General features: G+C 43.7%; 1 protein-coding gene across 4 annotated transcripts in view; it reads left to right on the top strand.

The window, feature by feature from the left end:
- MCTP2 (multiple C2 and transmembrane domain containing 2) overlaps positions 1 to 22,356 on the top strand; it is a 124,625-nt gene that overhangs the window by 85,268 nt on the left and 17,001 nt on the right. For 3 of the 4 annotated variants that reach the window (XM_035130470.3, XM_088656587.1, XM_088656590.1), the window contains 2 exons: positions 4,720 to 4,842; positions 16,965 to 17,006. In XM_035130470.3, coding sequence (XP_034986361.1) covers positions 4,720 to 4,842; positions 16,965 to 17,006 — 165 coding nt within the window. The remainder of the gene's footprint in view (positions 1 to 4,719; positions 4,843 to 16,964; positions 17,007 to 22,356) is intronic. The other variant, XM_088656588.1, reaches the window with a different exon arrangement.

Below are 22,356 nucleotides of genomic sequence, written 5' to 3'. Positions count from 1 at the left end.
TGTGGGTAACTCAAAACTTATACGTAAGAATTATACATACAAATAAAAACTTGACCGATGCAGTAAATAAAACATACATAAAAACCCAGAATCTTAAATCTCAAAGGAGGCCACATGACCTTGTCTAGAGTGACGTTTGCACTATAATTTCAGAATACTGTGATACCACTTTAAGCACACATGGCTCCCCCCAAAGAGTTTTGGGAGTTGTAGTTTGTTAAGGGTTCTGAGAGTTGTTAGGAGACCCCTATTCCCATCACAGAACTATATATCCCTGTTCACAGGGAACTATGGGAATTATAGCTTTGGGAGGGGCTCTCCCCAAAACTCTCAGCACCCTAAACTAACTACAGATCCCAAAATTATTTGGGGGAAGCCATGAATGTTTAAAGTGTTATCATAGTGGTTCAAATATACAGTGTGCATGTGGGCAAAGCTGGGCAGCCTTCACTGGGAATTTAGTTGTATTAAACATCGTAATGATAAAAATAAGCGAGGTCACTTGGTGTTTTATTGTGTATTTTACTTAATTAGTTTTATTGATAGGTTTGTGGCTTTTATTTTTAGCTTTGTTAAACACTCCTTGCTTCCCTCGGAATAGAGAAGCCAAGGAATGAAAATGACAACAAATGAAGTTTAGAGACTCCAGAGCTTAAGCTCTGGGCTTGCTGTTGTTCAATGTGTTGGCTAGAGCTTCAAAGGCAGGTTTTCCACCAAACCAGAGTGGTTGAGGCAACGCGGAGGGTCCAACAAATAGCAGAAGAATCCTTGTTGTTTGTCCCGTGGGGTCAGCCTGATTAAAAAAAATAAAAATAAAAATTGGCAGGCAGCATTCTGTTCTTTTCTTCTTGGACTGTTCAGTCGAAAAAGCTGTCAATATCTCTTTCATGGAGACTTTGAACAGATGCCTAAAACAGTTTCTCAAAGGAGAGAAGGATGCATTAAAAAAAAATCTTTGTCTCAAAATAGTGAAATCTAGACACATAATCATCGAAGGATGCTCAGCTCATCCTCACACTGACTGTTTCCTCTTCTTCCACTACTGCGTGGTGCATTACCTCACACAGTTGCTTCATCCCACTCAGTGTTTCATCTCTATATAAAAATTAAAAATTCAAGCAAAAATCTGTCCTGCATGAAAAACAGGCCCCTTTTGGGCATATGGTTCATTATGCACTTTTCTTTAATTACTAAAACACCCGGGATGACTCTCTGGCCTGCCCTTCCTTTCAACTTGCAAGTTGGATCTGTTCTCCAGCTCAGAAATTTTGGAACAGCCGCATGGGGATTTCAGCTTCGTTTCTCGTAAAATTGTAGGTGCGACGTTTCTCTCTCTCTCTATCTCTTTTGGTGAAAATTCAAATGGGAAACATGCATGTTAGTTTTATTTATTTCTTTGTTTCAAAGCAGTGCTATACTGCTCTTAAATCACATTCCCAAAACGAATTAAGCAATTAAAATAAAACTGCAAAAGCAAAAAATGATAAAAGCTGCATGAGACAATCAACAGGATGAAAACTGGTGCGTGTGAAAGAGAACTCAGCAAATCTATACATGCACCCAAATCAGAACTTTCCATCCTAAATGTAGAACTACGTGTAAAATATAGTTCCGAGAATTCGTCCTCCTGCCATCAAGCACTCTAGGTTTATCCTGTGCTAGTTCTAATCAGAGACACCCACTGAAATTAATGAACTTAAGTCAGTTCTGTGCATTATAGTGGCATTGCATACAACTCTCTTACCAGGCAAAGCAGCTGGTTTCAGACAGAGCAGAGGGAGCCACTGTCTAATGCGTTCTCCCCTGGCTATTTGACTGCTCAGAACTGTACCTGCCAATCTGGTTTAATCCCTGAAAGATAACAACTACAGGAGCCCCCTTTTTAATCTTGAAAAGCAGCAGTGGGCTGAAATGTATGGAGAGGAACAGGTGAAGGTGAGTGCCTTTGTGAGTTGGGATAACTCTAATCTCAGGGTTGTGGGTTCGAGCTGCACACATTGGGCAAAAGATTCCTGCATGATGACTAGATGACCCTTGTGGTCCCTCCCAACTCTATGATTCATGTATAGAAACACTTTCCCCTCCCCCAGTCTTCTGCTTTGTCTATAGCCACCTCTAGGTGCTTCAGTTGACCTCCCATTGCCTGCATTGATGCTGCTGACTGGGGGGAGGGGCCGAGTGGTGGCAAAGGCAGCTTATGCCAACAGATTTCTTCCCCCTTTTTTATTATGCTGTATCTCCCACCCTCTGCCATGCATAGATGCTATTAGTTTCTTGTGTTAAGACCTAGAAGATCAAAACAGCTGTCTACAGTAGATAATTTGGAGTTGCTTCTATGGTGCCATTTCAACTGCATTTAGGGGAGGCGTCTTTCAGTGGGAAGGAAGTTTTTGTTTTTGTTTTACTTTTTTATGCATTTGCCTTTCTAAAGCTTTATCAAAACACCAGCAAATCCTACATCATTTCCACCCCTTTTGGAAAAAGACATGGCAATAATTCAACCCCCTTGCTGCCATTGTAAGGATTTCAAGATTTGCCCAAAGTACCCCTTCAAATTGGGTGAATCCCAAAACAGGGAGACATTTACACCAGTCCTTGTGCCAACACAAAGCCTTATTACTCTAGCCAATGTGTGGTACCCACAAGACATTGTTGGACTACACCTTCTGCCATTCCTGATCACTGCAATGGTGGACTTGGGGCTTTCAAACTTCAGTGGCACCCTTTGTGTGGTGCTAAAATTCAGTGTCCCTGCCTCTCACGCTCTGTTTTACAGCATTGTTGTGGCAAAACTGGTTGCGCTACGCTATAACCACCTCTGATGGGAACTGCAGTCCAGCTGAAGGACACTGTGTTGGCCATTCCTTCTTTAGATCCTGATCCCTTCCCTAATGTATCTTATTTTCCTTTCACTCCTTTTGCCAGAGGAAAAACTTGTGCTCCCCCCTCCCTTGCAAAAACAAAAACAAAAACATAACCAAACAACTATTCTTGGCTTCATTAGATAAGTTTGGAGGGCATGATTTTCACCAGTGTTACAGGTCCTGATTTGAATTGGGACCTGCCGTGGCTGCTTTATGCAATAAAATTAAAAGAGATGGGCAATCAGGTAACGTGGGGGTTAGGGAGAGAACCATTTTCAACCAGAGAGCCCCATTTCTTCCAGGGCAACCATTTGGAGGTCGTATGCCATGGGGTGCTTAGGTCCAGAGGCAGAAGTGGAAAAAACACTGAACGTGATTGTTATCTTTTGTACAATTTCTACAGAAACTCATACTCCCCTCTCTACCCTCCCAACAAGAAGGACTCTTGGAGTTCAATGACAAATTGTACACAGGCGAAAGCACTGGAGGAGGGTGGCCAGGTGAGGGGTGTGACTCAGGAAGGAGTACGTCTTGTGGGAAGTCCCAAGGGCCAGATAGGTATGACTAGCTCCACGTGGCCCCCAGACCTGAGGTTCTCCATACCCTGAGGGATGGATCTCCAATATTGGCTACTTTGGGAAGCAGAACAAACATGACTATGGAACTCACTCTCACCAGCTTGGATGGCTTTGAAAGAGAACGGGACAAACTCACACCTATCAATTGCTTCCAGCCATGATGGAGGCTAGTAATGCTTCTGAATACCAGTTGCTAGAAACAACAGAGGGGGAGAGGGCTCTTGGGTCCTGTGTGTGGGCTTCTCATGGGCATCACTGTGAGAACAGGATGCTAGAGTAGATGTGGCATGGGCCTGATCCAAGCAGGTTCTTCTTATGCTCTTGGCCCTGAGTGAGTAACAGCATGGCTCAAACAACCAGATAGGAGACATCCTTTGTCACGAACACTTCTGCCCAAGGTATAAGAGCTCCAGAGGAGTCGGGAAGCAGCCAACAAGAGAGAGGCTCGCATTCCTCCCAGACAGCTGCGAATGGTAATTTATCAACTCCCCTCGCTGTGAGAATGACAGGAATGCAGAGAGTATGCTAGAGAGCAACCGGCACTCTTAAGTGACACAGGCAATGTCAGAAGGCGGGAAGGAAAGCAGTTCCACACCGGAAGGGGAGTTAATTCATCCAAGGAGCAGACATATGGGAAAGGTCTAAGATAGAAAACAAAGCCGGAAACAGAAAGGGCTTAGGTTCTGGATATTCTGCCGTACCCGGGATCACTCCCCAGAAGGGTCAACCAATTCATAAGGCATGGACATACGGATAGCCGTCCAAGGCTGAGTGTTTGTATTGCAATAAATCTTTAAGCTAATTACGACTTGCGTGCTGTTTTATCAAGACGGCAGCCTGGCTCCTGACATCCTTTTCGTACTGTGATTCTCCAGGTGACAGGCATTTCTTCTATCCAGTTTCAACGAGTGTTCCATTCCCACCCCCATTCTCGTTCCTTTTCTCTCCCCCCCCCCAAACTTTCATCAAGGTCTCTCTTTTCTTGTTTGTTTACATAATTGTACATCCCTACAATGAGAATAAAATCACAAGTAGAAGGCAACACTAACAATTCTAATGGGTGACATGGTGCTCTTGGAACACAGAAACATCCAAGGTGATTATCTTCCCATGAATGCAAAAGTGGGAGAGATCAGAGGTTAGCGGAGCTTCAAGGATGCACATAGGAATGAAGAGTCAGAAGCTTTGTTCTTCACACCTCCCTTTTCTTCCTTCTCCTCTTTTCTTTTCATCGAATGATGTAAATAGCCCCTTCTGTCTTCCTTTGTTTCATTTAGGTCTTCGTTGTCACGGTTTGGCATTTTGATTTGTACATGGTGCCCTTGGCTTTACTGCTCCTTTTTGCTTACAACTTCTCCCTCATCTCTCCAGAGAAAGTGTCCAGCGCACAAGACCCCCAGGTAAGTTAAGCCATGCTTTAATATTTCAGGTTCTGGTTGTAATTTAGTATGGAACAGTGGTGTGTGTTGCATTTATGCGTTGTCATATAGGTGAATCCAGGCATGGGGAGCTTGTGACCCACCAGATGTTGATAGACTACAACTCCCATGATCCTTGACCACTGGTCATGATAGCGGGGCCTGATTTGAGTTGTACTTCCTTGGGTCTCCTGGTGTCGATGGACTACAGCTCCTATCATCCCTGACATAATCAGCTTGCTGGGGCTGATGTGTGTTGGGATTCCAACAGCATCTGGAAGGCCAAAGAGTCCTCACTTCTAGTTTACCTTGATTAAGGCTTAACCCCTTGGTCTTTACTAGGAATGGAGGAGAAATTTGATTCAGTACACATTTAAAGCCAAATCTTTCAAATGTGCACTTTCCAAAGCAATACACACACCCAAACACAACTATCTTTCAAAATTCACACTTGGTTGAATTTTGCAGTGCAGTTCTCCAGCCAAACAATGTCTACAAAAACACACATGTTAGAGGAAAGGGTGCATGAAAATGAAGATATCAGTGAAGATAGCACGAAAAATGCATTATATATTGCAGAAAAAATAGATACCGCAAATTGCTGTAAAATGTGAAGATGTGAATTTAGGATTAGAAAAATGAGGAAGCTAGGAAGACTGAAATTAACAGGGCTTTCCACCCCTAACATTCACACACATAGGTAAAGGTAAAGGGACCCCTGATCGTTAGGTCCAGTCACGAACGACTCTGGGGTTGCGGCGCTCATCTCTATTGGCCGAGGGAGCCGGCATATAGCTTCCAGGTCATGTGGCCAGCATGACAAAACCACTTGTGGCGAACCAGAGCAGCGCACGGAAACACCATTTATCTTCCCACCGGAGTGGTACCTATTTATCTACTTGCACTTTGACATGCTTTCGAACTGCTAGGTTGGCAGGAGCTGGGACCGAGCAATGGGAGCTCACCCCGTTGGGGGGATTCGAACTGCCGACCTTCTGATCGGCAAGCCCTAGGCTCAGTGGTTTAGACCAAAGTGCCACCCATGTCCCTATTCACACACATAGCTTGAATCAAAACCAAAGTTTCTCTGACTTTATTTCCCTGCATTCCCTGCTTAGGGTTCCATATTTCAAAAAGTAAAAAAACACCAGGACCACCTTGAAAGTTGTTGAACTTTTCTCTTTCCAATTCAAATAACTTTCTTGTACTAGCTATTAGCCATGACAAATCTGAATCAAAAATAAATAGGGGTGTAAAAAAGTAAAAGGGGTGTTGCGCCACAAATAATGGTCTTTGTTTAGATCTCTGTGTCTCCCTTATAGTTCAGGGTCTTCTTTATTAGCTTTTTGGCCGCCAAAGCAAAAAGAGCGACTTTAAAGTTGTTGAGAGTTTTTTACACAAACGCCAAAAAAGCGCTTTCCCTATTGATCCAGGGCAAAACACCAGACGTATGGCAGCCCTTTTTGTTTTTGTTTTACTTTTTTTGGTGGTTTTTTTCTGGTGTATTTTTTTATTTCTTTTATTTTTTATAATAATTTTTATTGATTTTTTCTTTATAAAGACAAAACATACACAACGTATACAATAAACTCTGTCCCTTCATTTTCCCTCCACCCACAAGACCACTTCTGCCACCAGTGATACCCATGGGCATTGAGAAACAAAGGGTTCCATTTTTAAGCTGGGTTTGACCTCCCCCCTCCCTCCTCCCCCCTCATCCCCCCCCTGCCACTGAGAGGACAGAGGCGGAGGAGCTCTGAGGTTTGGCTTATCCCCCAGCTAATTCTTCATTATAATTCAACAACAAAACCACAAATAGGAAAAAAAAACCTGGGGAAAAAAAGGAAAAAAGAAAAAACAAGAAAAAACAAGAACATCTAAATTCCAAATCTTATTTTCTTAACAGTTTGTTTGCGGCTTCCACGATTCTCTTCCTCCTGGATTTCCTAACTTCTTTAATTAATTTTGGTGAGTTTTCTAATCTAATTCAAAATCTTATTCTTATTATATTAACTTAATCCTCCTCCTTCTTCATGCTGCCCCCCTCCGAGTCCCCTCCTGCCACTAGGGTAACCCGAGGGGTTCAGCAGTCAAAAGGTTCCATTTTTGTGTCTGGGTTTCCTTCCACCCCTCCCTCTCCCCTCCAGACACCCCCTGCCACTGGATGCCAAGAGTAAAGAGAGGGAGACAGGCAGTTCTCTACCCAAACACCTCTCTAGTCACCAAAAACATTAAAAACAAACTTTAACATGTTTCCCCAGCCATTCTTCTGCCCCTCCAGAAAACTCTTAACCCTAAACTTTTAAAAATCTCTCCCTCCCCCCTCCCAATGTCCCTTCCCCCCATTGGATCAGCGTATCCTTTAGCAGGCCAAGATTCAGACACCGTTATTCATCAAGCAAAAAAAAACCCCTTAAACTAAAATTTTCACCCCACACCAGTCCTTTCCCACATCCACTTCCAGACCTTTGCACCCCCCTCTTCCTGCCTATCCCTCCCTTCACTAACACCACTCCACATTTCAGTCTTTCCAGGATTTCCATTTCCATCAATCTTCTCTTCACTTTGCTTCTCCTTGTTGGCCTCATCTCCTTGTTCAGATTTTTGTTTTTCATCATCCAACACATATTTTTTTTGGTCCAAATCAGTCTCCAAGTTATCCTCAACTTGTTGCTCCTCACACACAGTCTCAGCATCAAAATTGTCCTCTAAATCTTGATCTTGCACCTCATTCTCCATTTCTGTTGGATTCAAACATTGCCGTTCCTTGTAAATATCTTCCCATGTTTGTAGATAGTTCAACACAGCCTCCTGGAAGGCTCGAGAAAACTTTGTTTTCATAGTTCACTTAACCGCAGGCAGACCAGAGATAAGGGCCAAAGAGTGCTGGAAAATTCCTCTCTACCACGTTGTCAGCTCCATCTTGGCTGCTCTTATCCTTTGTCTTTAACTTCATTACATTTCAAATTTAAATTCCGCTTAAATTACTTCTGAATCCTCTTCAATCAGTTTTTACAGTCCACAACAATAAAATCAATTTTCTTAATCCTGTAGCAATTTGACAGCTTTTGACAGCTGTCAAAACGTCCTCCCCCTTGTTGCTGCTGAACCTCAAGGGGTATCAACACCGGGGGCTGGGAAGGTTTGGAAAAGTCTTTCTTTCTCTCGGGTCCACAATCTGGAAAAGCACTTTCCCCCTTTCGGCTTAGGGATATTTAATATGCCTCCCGATTAACCATTTGGAAGAGATCGGCTTCCGTTGCTTTAGAATCTCATCCTATCTTCAAATTTAAAATTTTTATAGTCCGAATAGAGATTTGACTTACTTTGTACAAGTCTTTTATTTTCTTGGAAGAATCCGCCGCTTGCAGGCTGAGGACTCGGAGCTTCACTTCAAGGAGGTAAGATGAAACCCAAAAATGGCTCCCGCGACTCCACTCCGCTGGCTCTCGATCGCTCTACGGAGCTCTCGGGCAGCGGAGGAATCGCGTCTGGAGCAGGCAGCTGGGCGCTATGTCACCGGGACTCTCTACCCGGTGTTTTTTCGGGGAGTCCGCTCGCTCTGCGGACTTCCCCCCCCCTCCACGAAGCCAGGGACTTCAGAGCGCGAAGTCCCTGCGTCCTACTCCACCAGCGCGACGGACCGGAAGCCCTGGCAGCCCTATCATTGCTTGTTGTGCCAAGCTTCTTTATAACAGTCCTATGGGTTATTTTCAGCTAGGTCCAACTACGTTTGTACCCTTAGAAATGTGTGAACCTAACTTAGCCATGTCCTCTAATTTCAGTACATCTCCTATGAGTAGGACTATTATTGAATACGGCCCTATATGTGTTTCCTTAAAAGCAAACCCCACAGGCGGCACACAGCTTGTTCGGACAAGTCTTCAGTACAAATTCAATCTATCAATTTAGGATAGTTGTTGGAGGTGTTACGAGACAGGCCTGTGTTAAGCACTCATCCCACTAATGCAACTGTCCACTGCCTTTATTTCATTTAATTATTTCATTTAAAAGCATTTCTAAATGACTTATTTTTTATATTTTTGAAAACTCTAAGTCGTGGACACTATATCAATAGCAAAGCAATATCCATTAAAACCAAAATGCAACCTGAAACCAGTGGGGGACTCCCTGGTCCTGAATGGGATAACTGTGCCCTTGAAGGACCAGGTGCGCAGCCTGGGAGTCATTTTGGACTCACAGCTGTCCATGGAGGTGCAGGTTAATTCTGTGTCCAGGGCGGCTGTCTATCAGCTCCATCTGGTACGCAAGCTGAGACCCTACCTGCCTGCGGACTGTCTCACCAGAGTGGTGCATGCTCTAGATATCTCCCGCTTGGACTACTGCAATGCGCTCTACCTTTGAAGGTGACCTGGAAACTGGAATTAATCCAGAATGTGGCAGCTAGACTAATGACTGGGAGTGGCCGCCGGGACCACATAACACCGGTCCTAAGAGACCTACATTGGCTCCCAGTACGTTTCCGAGCACAATTCAAAGTGTTGGTGCTGACCTATAAAGCCCTAAACGGCCTCGGTCCTATATACCTGAAGGAGCATCTCCATCCCCATTGTTCAGCCCAGACACTGAGGTGCAGCGCCGAGGGCCTTCTGGCAGTTCCCTCACTGCGAGAAGCAAAGCTTCAGGGAACCAGCCAGAGGGACTTCTCGGTAGTGGCACCCGCCCTGTGGAACGCCCTTCCATCGGAAGTCAAGGAGATAAACAACTACCTGACATTTAGAAAACACCTAAAGGCAGCCCTGCTTAGGGGAGTTTTTAATCTGTGATATTTTAATGTATTTTGTTATTTGTTGGGAGCCGCCCAGAGTGGCGGGGGAAACCCAGCCAGATGGGTGGGGTGTAAATAAATAAATAATAATAATAATAATAATAATAATAATAATAATAATAAACAAAATAAGTCAAAACGAGATATGGGGGATTTGCAGATTTTTGCAATGCAGCTGTATCCCACCTGGAACCTGTCAGATGTTTTGGACGTACAACTTCCATGGGCTAGATAAGACTGGGAAGGACTCAACTGGGGCTGGTAAGAGTTATAGTCCACAATAGATGTGGAGGGCGCCAGGGAGGTTGGAAAAGGTAGGATAATGCCTCACAAGCCTGCCAGTCCCATTTGACCCGATACGACTGTGAGAAAAGAGAGATGGATATGGTACACCACAGAAAACCTATCATAGTAACTTCATCCATCTTGAAGACAATTGCTTGTGTCCAGCTGGTTCCGTTAACATCGCTATAGTCATTATATACAAAACCACAACAGATATTCTTAAATGAGCTGCTTTTGTCATCAGTTTGAATCAAACTAAGATTAATTCGGGTCAGCTTTTAAACTTTGCTTGAGGGTTTTGCCTTCTCTTCTTCCACCTTCAGTTGAAGTAACTTTGCTTTTGCTCTTGTGCTTTTGAAGCAGCCTAAATCCTTTTCTACAAGAGCCCTAAGGTGGCGAAATGAGGCGAGGGGGCTCTGAAGAGGAATTCTTTCCTGCACATTAAAAATAAAAAAGTTCAGAAAGTCAGTGGAGTTAGAAAGGAACAGGATGCTTCTTCATAACGTGCAGGGCTCTGTTTTTAAACCTGTCTGTCAAAATGCAACTCTCTGTGATTCACCTTGTGAAACTTCAAAGAGAGCAAATCTTATGAGCAACTTTATGTTACTTTTAATCTGGATAGGAACCTTAGGGGAAGCAATAATCAGTTTGGTGTATTGGTTAGTTGGACTGTGAAACCCAAGCCCCAAATCCTCACTCACCCATAAATCCATGCTGATCCTTGGACCGGTGACTGTCACTCAGCCTAACCTACCTCACAGGGTTGCTGTGTGGGTAAAATGAGGAGGGAGGCCATGTATGTCACCTTGAGAACAGCAACAGCAACAATTATAACTGTGGTTATAATTAAGTTGCATTCAAGCATCTCCCTGCCAATATTATTATTATTATTATTATTATTATTATTATTATTATTATTTTACTTTTTTGGTTCTGTTCAAAGCCTGCTCTCCCCCCACCCCCCACTTGAGAGAAAAGTGTTACAGATTGGGGCAAATGGCATTTTCAGTTAGCTGACCATTTCAGGCACATCAGATACGAAGACAAATGGTTAGAGGCCAAGTAATCGGAGTGAAGTCCTAATCCCTACAGACGGAGCCGTAAAAACATTTAACATGGCTTTTATTACATCTGGAAAATTGAAGTTTTGCTCTCTAGGTGGAATTTGGGACAAACAAGTCATTATCGAATGCAAAGGGGATAGGTTTGTATTGGGTTTCTATGGAGGGTAAAATAGTATACTGTAGTGAAATCCAGCAAACCTGATGAAGGCTGAGGACACAAAGTTAAAAACAACCTCTCTCCATCACTCATTCTCTGACGACACGTTGCTGTCCCACTGAAATCCCAAGGATTCTGTCCATTGATGCTAAGCGGGTGATGGATGTTGCGATTTGCCATACATCTTGTTGAGCACACTATTTTTCTTTACAGCCTCCCGTTCCCCCTCACACATTATTTTCAAAAGTTCATTTTAGGAAGGTTCATAGGAACCTTTGTATGCCATTGTAAGCATGAGAGAGGGGCTGCAGTAGGGGTTCCCACTGCCTAGCCGTGCCCACTTTCAGGGACCATGTTAAAGGGGAAATCCCAATTAGCCAAGGCTGATTCCCTCTCACATATGGGAGGCCTTGCGCACGTAAGCATTACATTTACACTGTGTACCGTTCTGGTCACCTCACTTTAAAAAGGATATTGTAGAGCTGGAAAAGGTTTGGGTGACACCTGGCTTGAGAGCAGTACATGTGAAAAGGATCTAGGAGCCTTGGTAGACCACAAATTTGACATGAGTCAACAGTGTGATGCAGCAGCTTAAAAAGCCAATGCAATTCTGGGCTACATCAATAGGAGTATAGCATGGGGCTGGTCAGACCTCATCTGGAATACTGTGTCCAGTTCTGGGCACCACAGTTCAAGAAGGATACTGACAAACTGGACCGTGTCCAGAGGAGGGCAACCAAAATGGTCAAAGGCCTGGAAACGATGCCTTATGAGGAACGGCTTAGGGAGCTGGGTATGTTTAGCCTGGAGAAGAGAAGGTTAAGGGGTGATATGATAGCCATGTTCAAATATATAAAAGGATGTCATATAGAGGAGGGAGAAAGGTTGTTTTCTGCTGCTCCAGAGAAGCGGACACGGAGCAATGGATTCAAACTACAAGAAAGAAGATTCCACCTAAACATTAGGAAGAACTTCCTGACAGTAAGAGCTGTTCGGCAGTGGAATTTGCTGCCAAGGAGTGTGGTGGAGTCTCCTTCTTTGGAGGTCTTTAAGCAGAGGCTTGACAGCCATCTGTCAGGAATGCTTTGATGGTGTTTCCTGCTTGGCAGGGGGTTGGACTGGATGGCCCTTGTGGTCTCTTCCAACTCTATGATTCTATGAATGATCCAGGGAAAGGAGCAACTTCCTTGTGAAGAAACATTATGACATTTGGGGCTTTCTGCTTTAGAGAAATGGCAAGTAAGAAGTGACATGATAGAAGTGTGTAAAATTACACACAGCATGATAAAAGTGGATAGAGAAAAGATTTTCTCCCTCTCTTATAACAATAGAATTCATGGACATCCAATGAAAGTGAACGTTGTGGGATTCAAGGCAGACACACACAAAAGTATTTCTTTGCACAGTGCATAGATGGAATTTGCTTCCACAAGGGCCAGTGATGGCCACTAACCTGAATGGCTTTAAAAGAGGATTTGACAAATTCATGGAAGATGGGATTCATGGATAGGGAAAGGTATTTCTCCCTTGTGATACTTGAACTCAAGGCCATCCAATGAACTGCATTTTGGAAGATTCAGGACAGACAAAAGAAAGTGCAATGTTAAACTATGGGATTTGCTCCCACAATAGGAAGCCTTGGCCACCAGCCTCAATGGATTCAAAGGGAAATTAGACAGATTTATGGGAGATAAGGTTATCAATAGCTACTAGCCAAGATGGCTATGCTCTACCTCCACTTTCAGTATGATTCTGAATGCCAGTTGCTGGGGAGCGTAACTGTGGAGAGTCCTGTTGTACTCAGTTCTGCTCTCAGGCTTCCCATGGGCATCTGGTTGGCCACTGTGAGAAGATGATGCTGGACTTGATGGGCTGTTCCAGGAGGGCTATTCCTATGTACACTTGTATGCACAGAGGGGCATTTCATACTCCTTCCGAACCTGCAGGCAGCTGGGTACATAGTCAGTGCATGGATACATCCATAACATGATCCCATGACTTCCTTTTGATTCCAGATGTCACCATTCCCATCCCCTCACCAGCTTCTCCACCAGACTATCTTGAGGGTCTTTGTCCAAAGCCTTGCTCAAGTCAAGATACATTGCATCCACAGCATTCCCCTGATCCACCAAGCTTTTTATAAAAAATAAAAAAAAGAGTGATCTGGCATGACTTGCTTTTCAGAAACCCATGCAAGCTCTTAGTAATCAGGACATCCCTTTTTAAGTGATCACACACGACTCTTTAATTTTCTGTTTTGGGACCTTTCCTGCTATCAGCATCAAGCTGAGCAGTTGGAAAGTGGCCTGGGTCCTCTTTCTCCCACTTTTTGAAGACGGGGACAACATTTGCCCACCTCCAGTCTACAGAATTCCCTAAGAATTCTCTAAGATTATAGACAGAAGCTCTACAATTGCATCTGCAAATTGTCTCTTCTTTCTCTCCCTCTTTGGCGATCACTCGTAGCCGAGTAAGATTGTCTTCCATAAACACGGTTTTAGCAATGGGTCCGTAAGTGACTGTGGAGGCCAATTCTGGATCCACACATCCTTCCACAGTGGGGACATTGGTTTCCAGGCGGGAGTTGATCACGGTGTGGATTTGCCAAGCGTGCCTTCCTCTTAGCACATTTCTCCCTTGCGTCCTGAGATCGACTTCCTTGGTTGTAGTTCATCAGGCACTGGTGAACAGGCCAGCCGTTCTTTTACCACCTCTTTTTTCTGTTTTGGGCTGCAACTCCCTCTCTGCATCATTTATTTTATTATCATCCGTTTGGGCACTAATTTTTTCTTTTGGAAGAAGGCAGAGAGAAAGTAGGTATTGAGCACTTTCGCTTTATTTCTATCACCCAATATTCTCCATCTTCTTCACACAAAGAACACAATATTTTTGTTTTTTCTCTTGCTTCGAACATAGCCAAGGAAAAACATTTATTATTATTTTTAACCTCACTTGTAACTCTGAGCTCATTCTGAGTTTTAGCCTACCAGACCTTCCCCCTGCAAGTGTCGGCTGCTCATTTATACTCTTCCTTCATGCGATACCTCTCCTTCCATTTCTTATACATACCCTTCTTAACTCTAAGCTCATCTGTAAACTCATTATGCAACCACACCAGTTTCTTTAGATGCATCCCAGTTTTCTTTCTCATTGGAATTATTTGAGATTGTCCCTTCAGTATCTCACCTTTAAGAAACCCCCGTCTACCATGGACTCCCGTCTACCATGGAGTCCCTTCTCTAACCCAGCTTTTTGATAACCACTTTCTAAAAGTCCAAAGTGGAGGTCCGACTACACTCGGCTTTCCGTTTCCTCTGTATAATGAATCCCAAAGGGACGTGGTCGCTTCCTCTCAAGGTCCCCACTACTTCCACCTTATTGACCAGTTATTCCCTGTTGGTGAGGATCAGGTCCAAGATCATCAATCCCCTTGTTGCTTCTTCCACCTTCTGGAAAATGGAACGCAAGTTGAATCTTTTCAAGAGCTTAGTCCTGTGCTCCGAAAATGGATTTAATTTTATTTTATTTACCACCTCAACTTTTAATTCTGCTCTTCAACATTTCCTGCATTCCACTTATTGTATTTCAAAATAAATAAATAAATCTGCCTATTCAAAAGAAATGTTCCTGCTGACCTGCAGAATCTTTTTTATGTGTTGCTAGCAAAGAACCCGTGTTGAAATGCCTGTTACCCCTACACTTCAATCATAACCTTTCCTCCCCTGCCCCCTCCCATTTTTTCTTAGCAAGTGGAGTGATAATGCTGTATAGAATTTTGTATCTGATTCTTAAGATTGATTATGTGTGTGCTAATGTATTTTCTGCCCCCTAATGTTTCGGTAATGGCCCTAAAGGGAGCGAACAGCCATTGAAACAAGCAATGAGAATAGAATAAACTGAGTGTAGAAGAATTCTCAGCCTTGACATTCCAACTGGTTCATTTGTCAGAGGAAGAACAAAGCTGCTTATCGAGAGTAGAACTTGGCAATGGATTAAAATAGCATTAAAAAAAACAAGAATTGAACCTTCTTGCCTTTAGAATGGTTCAGCTTGCATCTGCTGCTGATAGCTTTGTTCTAACATAAAATTGTGTCTTGGTTGAGAGTTATTTCTGTTACCATTTTCTGAACTTGGACCAAAGGATGGGAAGAGTCCTTGAGGATTAAAAAGCAATTGTTTAAAAATGTAAAAATCCAAGGTCTTAATTATTAATTTTTTTAACGGAAGTTGTGACTCTGGAAGTACTCTATGGTGTGTGGAGAAAGAAATCAAATGAATTGATGATTACCAGCCATTTTTGATTAGCCATTATTGATGGACCATTATAAAGACATTGATCTTCATCTAACAGGGTTTACTCAGAGTAGAGCTACTGGAAGTAATAAACCCAAATTAATTGATTTCAAGGGTCAACTCAGAACAGGACTGACATTGGATACAATCCTTCACCCTAATAGCAAGCCTAGTTGAGCGAATGCTGACACCAGTGTTAGGGAGCCTGTGGTCCTCCAAACGTGTTGGACTCTCCAACTCCCATCAGCCGGGGCTGCCCAGTAATCAGGGATGATGGGAATTGTAACTAAGCAACATCTAGAGGGATTACTGCAATGCGCTCTATGCGGGGCTACCTTAGAAGGTGACCCAGAATCTGCAACTAATCCAGAATGCGGCAGCTAGACTGGTGACTGGGAGCGGCTGCCGGGACCACATAACACTGGTCCTGAGAGATCTACACTGGCTCCCAGCAGGGCCGTCTCAAGCAGGCCAGGCGCCCTGGCGCTGAGGCGTGGAGATCGCTCCGGCGCCCCCGCCATCGCAGCGCGCAGCACGGCTTCGCCACGCAGCGCCCCCCCTGCCGGCCCGGCGCCCCGGCGCCCCGCACCACCGGGACTATACCTAGAGCCGGGCCTGGCTCCCAGTACGTTTCCGAGCACAATTCAAAGTGTTGGCCTTTAAAGCCCTAAACTGCGTCGGTCCAGTATACCAGAAGGAGCATCTCCACCCCCACCGTTCAGCCCGGACACTGAGATCCAGCGCTGAGGGCCTTCTGGTGATTCCCTCATTGCGAGAAGGGAGGTTACAGGGAACCAGACAGAGGGCCTTCTCGGTAGCAGCACCCGCCCTGTGGAATGCCCTTCCATCAGATGTCAAGGAAATAGGCAGCTATCCTAATTTTAAAAGACATCTGAAGGCAGCCCTGTTTAGGGAAGCTTTTAATATTTAATGCTGTATTGTTTTAATATTCAGTTGGAAGCCGCCCAGAGTGGCTGGGGAGACTCAGCCAGATGGGTGGGGTATAAATAATAAATTATTATTATTATTATTATTATTATTATTATTATTATTATTATTATTATTATTATTTGGACCTATAGCACTAGAGTCAAAATGCAGCTGGTGATGATCATGGCTACTAGCCATGATGGCTATGCTCTGCCTCTATGGTTGGCAGCAGAAATGCTTCTGAATGCCAGTTGCTGGAAGCCACATGGTGCTCAGGCCTTGTTTGAGGGTTTCCCACAGGCCTCCGGGTGGCCACTGTGAGAACAGGATGCTCGATTATATGAGCTATTGGCTCTTCTCGTGTTCTCAGTTGCCAGGGAACAAACAGCAGGAAAGAGCTAGTTGCCTTTATATATTGTTTATGGGATCCCATAGACATCCAGTTTGACCACAGTGGCATGATAGACTTGATTCACCTTTGGGCTGATCCAGAAGGGTTCCCCTTAAATGTTTAAATAAATAGAATTATATTAATTATGCTAAGCACTTTGAAATTTGGATTAATTTTCTGTTGTTCTTTTTTAAGGACTGCATTGATGTAGAGGAGGATGAAGATGACGATGACAAGGTAAGATGCAACGTAGAACAAATTAGATAAAAGCAAGTGTCACGTGTGTTCATTGGTGAGTCTATTTCAGGGCACTTCCAAGTTGTCATTATTTTCAGCTGGGATTTGTTCACAACATGGCAAAGGAAAGTAGCAGGGAAATGCATGAAAAGGTGTGGGATGATGCTTGATGCAACATCATTTGATTTCCCCACATGCAAACCACAATGAATGCTCGCTAAACAGCCATTGTTGTCCAATCTCTCCACTAACAAATTGGGGGGAATACTCATAACACAGGTCATCTGGAAGTGACCTCAGTCCCATTTCTGTAGCCATCAACTTTTTAGAAAAGCCCAAAATTAATATTACCGGTATAGGATTATAGCCAACTGCATTTTGCTCAAGGTAGACTCACCAAAATTATTGGACCTAAGTAAGGCATGTCTGTTAACTTCAATGGGTGGTATTCAATGCTTGCCCTGCTCAGAGTAGACCCATTGAAGTTAATAGACAGGACTAATGTTCATTTATCATTTATTTTCATGGGTATGTTCTGAGTAGGACAAATATTACTCATTGTGCTTCGCCCCACAAAATACACACTTTTGTTCACATTTTATCCTAAAATATGTACTTTAACCTAATAGACTTTTTTTTTGAGCCAAGAGCTGTCTCATAAATTTCAGAGAATTGTGAAACTGCAAGGCAATTGTGTTCCATCCAGGAAGCACAAATCAGGTTGTTCCATTTAAAAATGAAGACCAAACTAGGTCTTCAAGCATCTCTAAGGGTAGCACACATACACAGAGAGGTGTAACATTGGTCTATTGGGGCAGTGGGGAATCTGTAAAGAGATGGTAAAACAATTCCCGGGTTGGGGAACTGGATCAGACCAGCCGGCCAGATCCCAGCATCCCCTAACCTCCACAAACCACTTTGACATGGGGTCAGGCCCTACCCTACCTACTTAAAGTAGCATTCACACCATTGCTAGATGTATCAACGGCATCATTTCACCCCTGGAATCTTTGCTGGCCATTTAGATTTTCAAGGACGGTGCTTTAGAAGAGTACTGGTGAGGTCCAAGCATACTGCTTGTTGCACATAAACATTGGGATAATTATTACATTTTAGTATTGTGTCACTGAACACAAAAGTAAACTTTCTAAAATCCATCCCACCCCCCCAATGAAATGACTCCTAAAACTTGGAAAAGCTGTTGGCTGGGATCTGACACAGAAGGTCATGGTTTCTATCAAACGTGTGCGTGTTTTATCAAAAGTATACAGAGAAAAGAGGGGGAGAGGGAGCTTTCTTGGATTCTGTTGCATGTCAGACATAACAGACCTCGCTTCTGGGAATTGTAACACACCCTCGGAGACTAACTGTTTACGACTTAGAAACACATAGACACTTAGTTCAAAAACAGAAGAGCAGATTAACTCCCTTCCATTTGAATGATCAATCTTTAAAAATGGAAGGGCCGCACATCCAGCTCCCCCTTTTCCAACAGAGGAGACAGCAGCAGAAGATAACAGTGGTTCATTCCCAGGGCACTTTTTCATTCTTGAATGCTCTCTCCATAGCATTGCCATTTTAAATGTATATTTCAACTTCTTACATAAAATTGTAAGAGCTCTGAAACTCTGCTTCTACAGCAAGGACTGCATACGCACAAAGGGCCTTTAAAAAAATAATTTATATATATATATATATATATATATAACATGGGTGCTTCTTATGAAACCATACACATTATCCAAATTTCCAGCTGTAATGTCCTGGTGACAGTACAAAAATGGTTTTATCTGACACAGACAGTTGTTCAAGCTGTACTGTTCAGGATAGACGTTTGCGTGTTTAGACCTTTAAACCTCCCCCCCTTAAATAAATTCAGACAAGACCCCAATTTTAGTTCCAACAGAATTTAGGCCACAACTTTATTGATTACATCAGGTGAGTGGTTGCATAGGCTCTGGTTCGACTAGCTCCCTGCACCGTTACAGGTAGCGCTGGCCAAGGGCACCAGCATAGGTCAGCCTAGGGTGAACACCTGGAATGGTGGAAAGCTGGGGACATGCTATGTCCAGCACCCAGACACGGGCACAACCTCTCTCAGGGTTGACCAAACCATTGAGTCTCTGGATTCCTTTAACGGAACACCCTTCACATAGGGATGGCGAGAGCGTTCCCCCATCCCTATCGCCTGAACCAGAGCCTATCCACAAGTTGTGACGATTTGCTACGCGGCAGGCGAAACCCAAGTGGCACCAGCCAATCAGCCAAGTGGGGAAAATTCCTGCCGTGGAGGCGACACACAGATGACACACAACGGCATAGCAAGGTCAAGCGCGCAGGCCCTAAAAGTAGGGAGAGGTGGGCGGGTGTTCCGATGCACTGGCCAAAAGAGGAAGCTCTGAGTCACGTGCATGGGCATATATAGGTCCCTTGATTGGTTTGGCTAGCGTCCCATTGGCCTGATTCAGCCCACCATCAATAGGGTGTTGTGGCTATCCAATCATACCCACCCACAACACAGGGCAGTTTCATAACAAACGGCTACCATATTGCATGAAAATTATCTTGTTTCTCTGTTCCTTTTATCACTTTTGAGTTGTGAATTATTTTCTTAGCCATGGCTGAACACCAAACATTTTTACACTGTAACTCCAGGGGTAGTCCTTGTAAGGCCTTCCAGGTATGAGCCATAGCTTGTTGAGTGACCATGGAGTCTTGACACGCCCATTTCCAGAGGCGTAGCAAGGTCAGGTGGTACCCGGTGAGAATTTTTTTGGTCACCCCTCCCCTACATTGCAATTTTTTGGAACATTGCCCAAAGCTGTTGAGCTTTTTTAAGGGAAGGTTGCCCCAGATGTACAAATTATCAGGGGGTAAAATGACAAACCTAGACAGCATCTTAAAAAGCAGAGACATCACCTTGCCGACAAAGGTCCGTATAGTTAAAGCTATGGTTTTCCCAGTAGTGATGTATGGAAGTGAGAGCTGGACCATAAAGAAGGCTGATCGCCGAAGAATTGATGCTTTTGAATTATGGTGCTGGAGGAGACTCTTGAGAGTCCCATGGACTGCTAGAAGATCAAACCTATCCATTCTTAAGGAAATCAGCCCTGAGTGCTCCCTGGAAGGACAGATCGTGAAGCTGAGGCTCCAATACTTTGGCCACCTCATGAGAAGAGAAGAATCCTTGGAAAAGACCCTGATGTTGGGAAAGATGGAGGGCACTAGGAGAAGGGGACGACAGAGGACGAGATGGTTGGACAGTGTTCTCGAAGCTACGAACATGAGTTTGACCAAACTGCGGGAGGCAGTGCAAGACAGGAGTGCCTGGCGCGCTATGGTCCATGGGGTCACGAAGAGTCGGACACGACTAAACGACTAAACAACAACAACAATTTTGATTCTTGATGAAACTTAAATGCTACCAAAGATATGGCATAAGCAATCATGGATTAGAGTGTCCACTTACTGTATTTAGATGCATGTGAAGCGGATTGCCCACATAAACGTACACTGCAATACATTTCTTAATCTTTAAGATGCTTTGATTCTATTTCTGACTCATTTGGTGTGCTGCAGTCTTACACATCAATCCTATGCATGTTTACTCAGAAGTAAGCTCTAGTGAAGTCAATGGGCTTTGCTGCTAAGACAATAAGATAAAGCAAACCTTTGCTTAGCGCAAGCATGATACTTCAAAAAGTACTGGGGAGGAGCCAAGTGGCTGCACACTTCTTTCTGGGAGACCATAGTTTTATAAGGTCCTGATAAGCCATAGTTTGGTTTACCATGTCATGAGAATGGGACCCCAATCTACAGCAGAAAGCAGTAAGGGTTCAAAGGCCAAAAATGTCTTGTGAGGCTCAAGTAAACATCTCAAACTCTCTTGTTTGCTCTCTTCTAGTTCTTGAGCTGGAGGGAGAGGCAAATCTTCCATTTTCTCTGCTAGATCAACTTAAAAGCCAGATATTGTCAGTGTCAACCATGGGTATTTTCACACCTGAGGTTTTTCTTCTTCTTCTTCTTCTTTTAAAACTATTTTATAGCCACCTTTTCAGCTTCAAAACAAGCTCCTCAATGTGAGAAACAAAAGAGTTAAGAAATTCTTATACAAAAATAAATTAAAACAAAAATCATGATAGCAGCAAAATATAAAAGACAGAAACGAATTTAGAGAAGCAAATCTATACATGCACTGGTAGTCATTAAAGTACCACAAGACTGTTTAGTATTTGTTATAAGATGCATGCAGAGCAGTCCTATGCAAGTGTATTCAGAAGTAAATACAATCAGATTCAATGGGCCTTACTTCAAAATATACAGGATTACAGCTGTGCAGTCCAATTATATGCAAAAACTACAAAATGTCCCGTTAGCGCCATAAAAGTTAGTATTTGATTTATTTTTTTGATAAATTTCTATACCACACTTTGCCCAAAGGCCACAAGGTTTTTTTCTCTGCATGCAGCCTAGCAAACAACAACATGACAGACATATGGAACATAATATGCATAAAATGGAAAAGATAAAAATAGCTGAATGGTACTAGTGCCATCAAATTGTTCATAATTGTTTTAAGTCACTGATATCCTCATTTTAAAGCTGGCTTGAAGAGGCGCTTTTCCACCTTTTTCTCAGGAGGAAAGTAATGGTGTGGCTAGACACATCTCTGGGAGAGAAAGCTTTCTGCAGATGTGGAGCCACCACTGAAAAGACCCTTTCATGGGCCCCAGTGGTTTTCATCTCATCCTGCACAGGGACCACCATTCAGGCCTCATTCACTGATGTTAAGGTACATGCAAGTTGATAGGTGTGAAAGCATGTTCTTAGATCAGGGATGGGGAAATCTTTGGCCCTTCCATCATCCCTGACCATCGCCCATGCTTCCTGAGGCTGATGGGAATTGTTCAGCAACATCTTGAGGTCCAAAGGTTCCCACCCCATCTTAGATATTGGGGGTCCAATGGCCGTGACTGTGGCTTTCATGAACCATTTCTTGAGCTGCATGGCAAGCTGTTATGAGATGAGAGGCAGATATGTGAAAAAACAAAATAAGGGGTTCTATTACAAACTCAGGCTGGAAAGCCTAGCAATGCAAGATGTAAGTGTAGCCCTTGGTTCCCAACCCCTGCACTAGACGATCTGTATCAGGGTGTCACCAATGCTTTGAAGCCTGTGGGTGTATTTGGAATTTTGAGAGTGCTGTAGCGCACCATCCCTTCTTGTAAGGTGAAATTTACACCCATCGATATGTCCATTTTTGCCTGCACCCACCATTGGTGTGTGCTTCCCCCACCAAAGGTTGCCCAGAAGAGAATGTGACCCTCAGGCTGAAAGTAACACCTCCCAA

The sequence above is a fragment of the Zootoca vivipara genome, chromosome 13, assembly GCF_965207765.1.
Source record: "Zootoca vivipara chromosome 13, rZooViv2.hap1.1, whole genome shotgun sequence".
Lineage (NCBI taxonomy): Eukaryota > Metazoa > Chordata > Lepidosauria > Squamata > Lacertidae > Zootoca > Zootoca vivipara.
This window is presented reverse-complemented; position numbering and strand designations above follow the sequence as displayed.